Raw genomic sequence first — 10,821 nt, forward strand, 5'->3', positions numbered from 1 at the left:
TGGTGAGGCAGAGATGCAAGAGGGCATCAGAGGAGGGAGGGAAGGAAGGAAAGAGGGACAGAGGCCAGGGTTGCTTGCGTCACCCATGACCATCCTTCAAAGCACTCCACCCAGGGTGCCACGGCACACTGGATGAAAACTACTGCTTTAAGGGTTGCAAAGCTCAAAACCACTTTTTAAAACTCAAAAATAATTTTTAATTAACAACTGACTGGTTCAAAATTGGGAAAGGAGTACGACAAGGTTGTATATTGTCTCCCTGCTTATTTAACTTATATGCAGAATTCATCATGCGAAAGGCTGGACTGGATGACTCCCAAGCCGGAACTAAGATTGCCGGAAGAAATATCAACAACCTCAGATATGCAGATGACACAACCTTGATGGCAGAAAGTGAGGAGGAATTAAAGAAACTTTTAATGAGGGTGGAAGAGGAGAGCGCAAAATATGGTCTGAAGCTCAACATCAAAAAACTAAGATCATGGCCACTGGTCCCATCACCTCCTAACAAATACCGGTAGAAGGGGAAGAAATGGAGGCAGTGAGAGATTTTACTTTCTTGGGTTCCATGATCACTGCAGATGGTGACAGCAGTCCCGAAATTAAAAGACGCCTGCTTCTTGGGAGAAAAGCAATGACAAACCTAGACAACATCTTAAAAAGCAGAGACATCACCTTGCCAACAAAGGTCCGTAATAGTTAAAGCTATGGTTTTCCCAGTAGTGATGTATGGAAGTGAGAGCTGGACTATAAAGAAGGTTGATTGCCGAAGAATTGATGCTTTTGAATTTTGGTGCTGGAGGAGACTCTTGAGAGTCCTATGGACCGCAAGAAGATCAAACCTATCCATTCTTAAGGAAATCAGCCCCGAGTGCTCACTGGAAGGACAGATCGTGAAGCTGAGGCTACAATACTTTGGCCACCTCATGAGAAGAGAAGACTCCAGGGAAAAGACCCTGATGTTGGGAAAGATGGAGGGCACAAGGAGAAGGGGACGACAGAGGACGAGATGGCTGGACAGTGTTCTTGAAACTACAAACATGAGTTTGACCAAACTGCGGGAGGCAGTGGAAGACAGGAGTGCCTGGCGTGCTATGAAGCCTGCAACGGCCTCCTGGAGCCGCCAGAGGGCGCTGCCCTCTTTTCAGGGCACTTCCGGGTATGTACCCGGGAGGCATCTAGCAGTTTCCTGACGCCGCCTCTTTCCCCCATCAGCCTCTGCGCCGCTTCCTCTTCCTCTTTTCGTTTGTTGCCATTGTGGTGAGCGGTTGGTGGAGCTCGAGCATGGTAAGTTAATCCGTTGCCATCCTCCGCTGGGGCTGCTTTGCTAGCCATCCCCATGGCACCCCGCGTAGAATTAGTGTTTGATGCCCATCCTCGTCTAAACCCCGGACGTCTAGTAGCTATTTTGGGGTGGTGGTGGGGAGAGAGTTCCCTGATTCCCTGGTTCGTTCATTGCAAGGAGGTGGGGGGAGCTCAGTACAAAATAGGTGGGAGGGAAAGGACGTCAAGCCCAATATCCCATAATATTTTTTTCTTCACAACAACCCTGAACGGTAGGTTGCACTCCGAGAGATTGAAGGATATATTAATAATAATAATAATAATATATTCGTTATTTATACCCCGCCCATCTGGCTGGGTTTCCCCAGCTTCTCTGGGCGGCTTACAACAGAATATTAAAATACAATCCTTGGGGCTGTAGTTGCCTGAGCCTTGCTTGAGACCTGTGTCCCCCCCCTCCCGGAGAGCTTTAATTCTCAATGTGGTTTAAACAACTCTCAGCAACCTTAACAAACACCAGCTCCTGGGATTCTTTTCTGGGACCCCTTCATTCGGCATAGCAGAGCTGTAAATATGTACTGCAGAAAGGGAGTACCTCCCTGGTCCAACAGTGGAGCCTAATAGGGAACCTATGACCCTTCAGATGTTGATGATCGGCATCTTCTACCACCTCTGAGCATTGCCGTTGAGCCCCCAATAGCAAAAGGTGAGATATAATAATTGAAACTCCTTATCTTTTCTTTCCAACCTGCCAGTCTTCCCACAAGACGTTCAAGATCAAGCGGTTTCTTGCTAAGAAGCAGAAGCAGAACCGGCCCATCCCGCAATGGATCCGCATGAAAACTGGCAATAAAATCAGGTATGGGGATTGCCTTCTAGAGTACAGCAGAACCTCTGCTTATGTTACCCTCAGTTAATGTAAACTTCAGGTTGCGAAAGCGGCAAACTTTCACCGCATGCACAGAAGCGCTCTACGCGCCATGCACATGCACAAAAGCACTTTTGTGCACAGTGTTTTGTTCAAATAGCTGTGGTTTTTGTTGGTGCTGTGTGGCAAACATACTTCAGAGGTGGCCAGACCTCTGGAATAGCATGCTGTAGTTTCAAATACTCTCCCCAGTTTCAGCCCCCTTTGCCCGTGATAGCTCCAGTGGCATGGAAATGGGTCCTCTGCTGGAGTATTTAGCTCCCTTGGACGACTAGTGGATGGGAAATACTCCTGGTGGTTTATCATTAATCTGCTTGGGAATACTGCATCATGCTTGCACTTGCTGATGTAAGTGTACTCAATGTGAATCCTGTCCCCTACAAACTTATGCTAACTGATTCTTTGCCATGGGCATGATCTTTCTGAAGGTGCTGAGCCATAAGTTTCTTTCTTTACTGATTGAACAGTAAATGCCACAGTGAACTCTCTTTAGTGCTTTCCTGTAACTGGCGACAGGACTTTCTGTTGGTTGGTTGAACTTCCAGCTTATGTCTGTTGTTCATTTTCTAACCTTCACATGAACCTTTTACTGCAGTGGTCCTGCCACAAATACATGGAGAACCTGACGTCCCGGGGGGGGGGGGCAGAAGGGGCCATCCAAGATATTGTGCAACCTTCCCAGAGCCTGGTAAGCAAGGCAGAGGGAAAGGCCTGCTGCAGACAGACGTGGGGGTTGGGGTTCTGGGGGTTTCCTGACTGCATGATTTTGCCTTTGTACATGGACTCCCAGAACCAACCCCTTGTGTAACTTGCAGGCCTGCTATATTGAAGGTCTCTACTGACATACCCTAGAACAGGCATCCCCAAACTGCGGCCCTCCAGATGTTTTGGCCTACAACTCCCATGATCCCTAGCTAACAGGACCAGTGGTCAGGGATGATGGGAATTGTAGTCCAAAACATCTGGAGGGCCGAAGTTTGGGGATGCCTGCCCTAGAACCTCAGCGTTAAAGGGTCCATTCTTACTCAGTTTTTCCCAGATCTTGTATGTGTGTTTTCCTGCTACAACACTTTCTCTTCCTACTGTTTCTTTTTACACCTCCTTTGAGCATGATGGGTTTTCCATACCTACCTACTAGTTATAATTTGGATGTGGTGTTGGAATCATTGAGCTTTGTCTCCAATATCAGCTGTTCAGAGGTGAGTTTTCCAGATAAAGTGTGTTCCCAAAGCAGGCTGCAATTACAGTGCTTCATTCTGTGGGAGCACTGCCATGTCCCTGCTGAGAGCAATTCTGTTACTTAGGAATCGATCTCACCTGTTCTGGTGAAATCAGACTCCCTTTTTAGCAGTGACAGGTGTGCAAGGAAACCTCCAGACACTTCCAGTGAAAATGACCGATGGGAGCTTTTCTAGGGGAAATGCCTCTATAGTTGTGAATAAAGGGCTGTGTTTTTATTAGGCCAGATTCTGTAAGTGAAAGATAATCCAGAGGTCCCATCTTTCCAGCCCTCTCAGAAGGAATGAAAATCAGAATTTATGTTGTGCAATGATAAGGAATGCTTTCCCCACAAAAACAAGCCATGAAGACTTTCAGTGGCTAGAACTACTGATTGATAACTCCATCAGTACCACTCTGTCCACCGTGCACAGGTTGGTGCCACTGCTGCATGGACAAATGGAGTCAGTGATGCATAATGTGTGCATATTTTTTGCCATACCTTTTCCCAAAGCCTGCTACACTTGTGTGTGTCATCCTCCAAACACACCCATAGTTTCTTTGTGGTCTGCCAGACCCCAAAATCTGATGTTTTAGACTCATTTTTATTTATTGCTGGGGGGAAAGAGCTGCCCCCACAATGTATCCCAAGATTAAGTTTGTTGTTGTTTAGTCGTTTAGTCGTGTCCGACTCTTCGTGACCCCATGGACCAGAGCACGCCAGGCACTCCTGTCTTGCACTGCCTCCCGCAGTTTGGTCAAACTCATGTTCGTAGCTTCGAGAACACTGTCCAATCATCTTGTCCTCTGACGTCCCCTTCTCCTAGTGCCCTCAATCTTTCCCAACATCAGGGTCTTTTCCAAGGATTCTTCTCTTCTCATGAGGTGGCCAAAGTATTGGAGCCTCAGCTTCACGATCTGTCCTTCCAGGGAGCACTCGGGGCTGATTTCCTTAAGAATGGATAGGTTTGATCTTCTTGCAGTCCATGGGACTCTCAAGAGTCTCCTCCAGCACCATAATTCAAAAGCATCAATTCTTCGGCGATCAGCCTTCTTTATGGTCCAACTCTCACTTCCATACATCACTACTGGGAAAACCATAGCTTTAACTATACGGACCTTTGTCGGCAAGGTGATGTCTCTGCTTTTTAAGATGCTGTCTAGGTTTGTCATTGCTTTTCTCCCAAGAAGCAGGCGTCTTTTAATTTCGTGACTGCTGTCACCATCTGCAGTGATCAAGGAGCCCAAGAAAGTAAAATCTCTCACTGCCTCCATTTCTTCCCCTTCTATTTGCCAGGAGGTGATGGGGCCAGTGGCCATGATCTTGGTTTTTTTGATGTTGAGCTTCAGACCATATTTTGCGCTCTCCTCTTTCACCCTCATTAAAAGGTTCTTTAATTCCTCCTCGCTTTCTGCCATCAAGGTTGTGTCATCTGCATATCTGAGGTTGTTGAAATTTCTTCCAGCAATCTTAATTCCGGCTTGGGATTCATCTAGTCCAGCCTTTCGCATGATGAATTCTGCATATAAGTTAAATAAGCAGGGAGACAATATACAACCTTGTCGTACTCCTTTCCCAATTTTGAACCAATCAGTTGTTCCATATCCAGTTCTAACTGTAGCTTCTTGTCCCACATAGAGATTTCTCAGGAGACAGATGAGGTGATCAGGCACTCCCATTTCTTTAAGAACTTGCCATAGTTTGCTGTGGTCGACACAGTCAAAGGCTTTTGCATAGTCAATGAAGCAGAAGTAGACGTTTTTCTGGAACTCTCTAGCTTTCTCCATAATCCAGCGCATGTTTGCTATTTGGTCTCTGGTTCCTCTGCCCTTTCGAAATCCAGCTTGCACTTCTGGGAGTTCTCGGTCCACATACTGCCTAAGCCTGCCTTGTAGAATTTTAAGCATAACCTTGCTAGCGTGTGAAATGAGCGCAATTGTGCGGTAGTTGCAGCATTCTTTGGCACTGCCCTTCTTTGGAATTGGGATGTAGACTGATCTTCTCCAATCCTCTGGCCATTGCTGAGTTTTCCAAACTTGCTGGCATATTGGGTGTAGCACCTTAACAGCATCATCTTTTAAAATTTTAAACAGTTCAGCTGGAATATCATCACTTCCACTGGCCTTGTTATTAGCAATGCTTTCTAAGGCCCATTTGACTTCACTCTCCAAGATGTCTGGCTCAAGGTCAGCAACCACACTACCTGAGGTGTACGAGACCTCCATATCTTTCTGGTATAATTCCTCTGTGTATTCTTGCCACCTCTTCTTGATGTCTTCTGCTTCTGTTAGGTCCTTACCACTTTTGTCCTTGATTATGGTAATCTTTGTACGAGATTAAGTTTACACCAGTTCAGATTTCTAATAGATATGTAAAAAGCTTTAGTTAAAATTCACCCACACTTATTCAGTTAAGTAGACTGGTACTTAAGAGCCTCTTCTACAGGAAGGGGAATTGTTGGCTTAATTAGGATAAAAAATACACACAAGTAGTATTTTTAACATATTTAAATTCTAAGTTTAGAATTTAAACATTTTTCCCCAGAATGTAAAACTATTTTGGTTAAAAATTATAATTTTGTTAGAATAGCAAATGCAGCAATACTTAGTGCTTAGGGTTTGGGTATGTGCATGTGTGTTTAAATACCTTCTGAATTCTTGAAATTATCTCACATATATAGTACAATATTAATATGTGCTCATGTGAGAGGGAGCAGGGGAGCAAAAATGGCTCTGAGAAAGTCACACTTTCATCTGCTAACAGCTGTAGGTCCCTTTGAAATGTGCCATATGCAAATTGTAAGAGGGTGGCCAGTTCACTTGCTTACTATTTGCTTAACACAGCCTGGGATTTTGGTCTGCTGGAGAGACAGAGATGTGCCTTGCTTACTAATCATGTCCCTTTTGTTCTAGGTACAACTCCAAAAGGAGACACTGGAGGAGGACCAAGCTCGGCCTGTAAAGAGAAGCAGCTCCAATCTTACCGGCACAACCCTGTATCTTGCATCTCTTGAGTGCCAGAATGGTCTCTTCCAATCAACTTTCCACATTATCAGGGCTGGAATTTCATCTTGTGCTGTGCAGTCTCCCCCCTTTGTAGAAATATTTGTTATTACAAATTTTAATGAGAAAAAAACCTGAATGATGTCTTTTGGTTCTCAGTGTCATGCGTACTGGCTGAATTCTTGTTGCCGGTGGAGAGAAGCTCATTAATAAATATGAGATTCCACATATTTTAACAAATTAGCGACTTCTGGTTGGATTTACTGTTTATACTTGCTACACACAAGGGGACCTGGCAGCAGTACAAAAGGCTAATAGCTGTGAAATTTGCATGTATTGCATTGAAGGCTGAGAATTTCCAACTGTGTCTTAGTGGGTGAATAGTTTGAAACAAGCAGGCAAAAAAAAAAAACCCACAGTGACAATCTCCGTCCTCCACGGCTGGAAGTCTGATTGGGATGCCATTGGCTTTGGCTAAGGAAGTACCAAGCAAAAGCTAGAAATGGGGGCAGAAATGTGGAGAGGTGGGGTAGAGCACCTCAGATGTAACCTATGAAGGGCCCCCAAAAGGACGAGTTAGAGTTTTGAGAAGCCATGGAGTAGATGTGAGCTTGAACCAGATAACTTTTAGCATGCAACTCCTGTGCTCTACCAATGAATTTCAAACCCTCGCCAAAAACTCTTGGGAGAATCTGAGAAGAATGCTGCAAGGACAAGCTGAGGGAGGGGATTATGTGCAATGATATAAAATACTTTGATATAGAAGAAAGTACTCTCAAAATTCTGGTGGTCTAATTCAGGCATGGGAAACAGCTTTCTGGGTGCTGCTGAACTACAATTCACATCAGCCCTGTGGCCAATGGTCACAGATGATTGGAGTTGTCATTCAGCAAGATCTGGAGAGTCAAAATTTCTCAACTTATGCTCTGATGAGGGCCTTTTTTAAGGCTTCCAATTCACTTGGTGGCGAACACATGCATACACACAATATAATGCATTCACAGGCATGCACTTAGAAATTTAATATGGGGCCACAGAGATGACATTTCTTAATCTTCATGGTTGTTCCACTTGGATTCTTGGTGTTTAGGTAATTTACAAATCCAAACTCTTTAAATCCTCCAGTGGGACTTCACAGTATTGCCTATGGGGTTATTCAGGGGTCCGCAAACTTTTTAAACTGGGCCGGTTCACTGTCCCTCAAACACTGTCAGGGGCCAGACTATAGGTTTTTTAAAAATATATATATGCATATTTATGTGGAAGTCCCCCCTATTTTTTACTTGAGTAAACCCGTTGACATCAGTGGCTATGCACCTGGGTCCATTCATTTCAGCAGGCCTGCCCTCTGCATAAAAGACAACGAAGCAACAAAACACAAGGTCTTTGAGATACAGCATGGAACACCACCTGCCAAACGTGATGGACCTAAATAAATCACATATGCCATATTGTGGGTGGAAATGTATAAATTAAATTCTGACAGAATGAAATAGGTAGTGAAAGAAAGAACGTGCTCCCTCTTCAGCCTACATCTCCTAACCCACTTTGGAGTAAAGTCTGATGTTAACCAGTTCCAGTTTGTAAAGATGTGTGCTGGCTTATCGGATCAGAAGAACAAGAAAAAGGGCAAATTTAAGAGTGCATTAATGTATGACCCAAAGAATCTTCCAGATGAAGTGTGCTTACATTGAAAATAAGTACTGGAGGCAAGTCTCTTGTCTCCCTCTGCCCCTCAAAGGTTTGTTTGGCACATCCTTTTGGGAAGAATGCAGCTCCCAAAACAACTAAACCACACATACAAGCTGGTGTGTACACTGCTATTAGTTCATTTGGATAAGTACATAAGAGTCATGTTAGATCATCTAGTCCAATGTTCCCCAAACTTAGGTTTCCAGCAGTTTTTGGACTGCAACTCCTATCATCCCTAGCTAGCAGGGGTGATGGGGATTGTAGTCCAAAAACAGCTGGGGACCCAAGTTATGGAAAAACTGACCTAGTTCACCTAGGTCCAGCATCGTGTTCTCACAGTGGTCAACCACCCAAGTTGGTGGTCACCACTGCCTCCTGCAGATGGTGCTGTGGTCTAAACTGAGCCTCTTGGGCTTGCCAATCAGAAGGTTGGTTGGTTGAATCCCTGGTGATGGGGTGAGCTCCCATTGCTCTGCCCCAGCTCCTGCCAACCTAGCAGTTCAAAATCACACCAGTGCAAGTAGATAAATAGGTGGGAAGCTAAACGGCGTTTCTGTGCGCTCTGGCATTTGTCACGGTGTTCTGTTGCACCAGAAGCGATTTAGTCATGCTGGCCACATGACCCAGAAAGCTGTCTGTGGACAAACACAGTCTCCCTCAGCCTGAATGAGCGCCGTAACCCCATAGTTGCCTTTGACTGGACTTAACCATCCTTGGATCCTTTTCCTTTGCCTTACTGCCTCCTGGGGAGCGAATTCCCATAACTGAGCTATATGCTGTGTGAAGGACTATTTCCTTTTAAAGTGAGTGGGTGTGCCAGCAGCAGCAGTCTAGTGCCCTTGCCATTACTTTTCTTGATTCTGTTACATTTGCGTGAGGTGAGGTGTTAAGTTCCTTTCATTGTTAAATTGGTTTTTTTTTCCTTTCTTGTTGAGCTGCCTGGATGTGCCCAGCTCCAGAGTGGGTGCATTCTGCCAGGATTTAAGGTAAGGAGGGGTTGATGTTGCTAGACTCCCTTCAGCTCCAGCTATCGTGACCACAGCAAATTGTAATTTCCTGGGTACTAGCAAACTCATCTATGAATTCATATCCTTATTTAGCCAAAATGGCACTCAAAGAGGAGATATCCACTCAACTGAAGTTGCTTATAGAATCAGAGAGTTGGAAGGGACCGCTCGAACTCACAACCCTGAGATTAAGAGTCTCATGCTCTTAATAATGAAGATTATTAAGGAAGACTCCCAAACAATTTTCAAGTGGTCCATGCTGGGGAGGGAAGGAGTTTTGAGAATTGTTGCTACAGACAATTGTGCTTCACCTTGTGAGGAATACTCACCTGGAACAAAGTGAAGACCATGTACCGGTAGTACTTGAAGATGATGCAGACGATGTTCCAGACATCACAGGGCTGGGTCCAACTGAGCTCCAGAATGAAGCCCAGTTTCCTAATGGTGACAGAGCTCTGTGGCCACAATGTAGAGAAAGTGTTGGGAAGTGGGGACTGTAAGGGAGTATACTGAAAGTGGGTGTGACTGGCTGCAGATGCACATAGGAGCACACAGGAGCGGTGCTAGGGCTTTTTGCACCCTAGACAAAAACACCTGGCGCCCCCCCGGACGCATGCGTCATGATGCACGCACGCACACCGCTGATGCCCCTGCGTCCCCTCCATTGGCGGGAGGAGCGCGGGCCAAGGTTGGAGCTCGGCACCCTCCCGCCTGTGGAGGGGACTGAGTTCCTCAGTGACGGCAGCTGCAGCGAGCGGCAGCGGCAGCGCCCATAGCTGAAGGCTTCAGCTGCGGGCGCTGTCGCCGCTTGCTCACTGCAGCCGCTGGGGAGCTCACAGCGTCCCCTCCGTGGGCGGGAGGGCGCTGAGCTCTCCTTTTGGCTTGCGCTCCTCCTGCCTGTGGAGGGGACGCTGTGAGCTCCTCGGGGAGTGAGCGAGCGGGCGGGCGGCGGCAGCGCCCCCTCAATTTTCGCACCCTAGGCAATGGCCTAGTCTGCCTAAATGGACGCACCGGCCCTGGGAGCACACCACATTGGATTTTGTTGCAGGTCTCCCTGGTTGGGTTCTCTCTCCATCACCCCCTTCATAAGCTGTGTAGTGCTAGAAGTCTGAATGCTCCCTTTCTTTTACATACACATTAAAACATCTCAAAGTTGGTTCTTGTCAAGTTCTGAGAGGAAGTCTATGTGCCCCCTTGTATCTGATGGAGACAAACAGCCTTCCCTGACTCCAACACCCCAGTCCCTTATTTGAAACAGAAAATCATTCTCTGGAGTCACACTGAAAGTTATTCCCACTTACTGTTGGTTAAGCTAGAACTACATCAGAGGTGGGGAATCAGAACTGTAGAGCTCCAGGGATCCTCTAGTCCAGGGGTGGCCAACTCCCAAGAGACTGCGATCTACTCGCAGAGTTAAAAACTAGCAGTGATCTACCCCCTTTTGGGGGGTTCAGGTCAAAGTTGTTGAGCTTTTTCTAGGAAGGAAAGCCCTGATTTTAGGGGTTCAGGTCAATATTGTTGAGCTTTTTTTTAGGAACGAGTAAAGCCCATTTTTAGGGGAGCCAAAGTTGTTGGGCAATCTACCTGTTGAACATGCCTAGTCCATCGGTAGGCAAACCCGGGGGGCCGAATCCAGCCCAATCGCCTTCTAAATCCAGCCCACAGACATGTTTTTACATGAGTAGAATG

At 46.1% G+C, this 10,821-nt stretch overlaps 1 protein-coding gene and 1 non-coding gene across 2 annotated transcripts; both read left to right on the plus strand.

Annotated features, from left to right (window-relative positions):
- The first annotated feature begins 1,197 nt into the window (after positions 1-1,197).
- RPL39 (ribosomal protein L39) lies at positions 1,198-6,673 on the plus strand. Its single transcript, XM_035113983.1, has 3 exons — positions 1,198-1,287; positions 2,040-2,143; positions 6,344-6,673. The coding sequence occupies exons 1-3, from the start codon at positions 1,285-1,287 to the stop codon at positions 6,390-6,392; spliced, it is 156 nt and encodes a 51-aa protein (XP_034969874.1). The 5' UTR covers positions 1,198-1,284; the 3' UTR covers positions 6,393-6,673.
- Positions 3,440-3,571, plus strand: LOC118084596 (small nucleolar RNA SNORA69). Its single transcript, XR_004692518.1, has one exon. It is a non-coding gene; the product is annotated as a small nucleolar RNA SNORA69 (small nucleolar RNA).
- Positions 6,674-10,821: the final 4,148 nt, after the last annotated feature.

Source organism: Zootoca vivipara, chromosome Z, assembly GCF_963506605.1.
Source record: "Zootoca vivipara chromosome Z, rZooViv1.1, whole genome shotgun sequence".
NCBI lineage: Eukaryota > Metazoa > Chordata > Lepidosauria > Squamata > Lacertidae > Zootoca > Zootoca vivipara.

Bases quoted from the DNA above. Each gene is read 5' to 3' on its own strand.
- RPL39 (XM_035113983.1), top strand. The intron at 2,144-6,343 runs GTATGGGGATTG...CTTTTGTTCTAG, and splicing joins AAAACTGGCAATAAAATCAG to GTACAACTCCAAAAGGAGAC.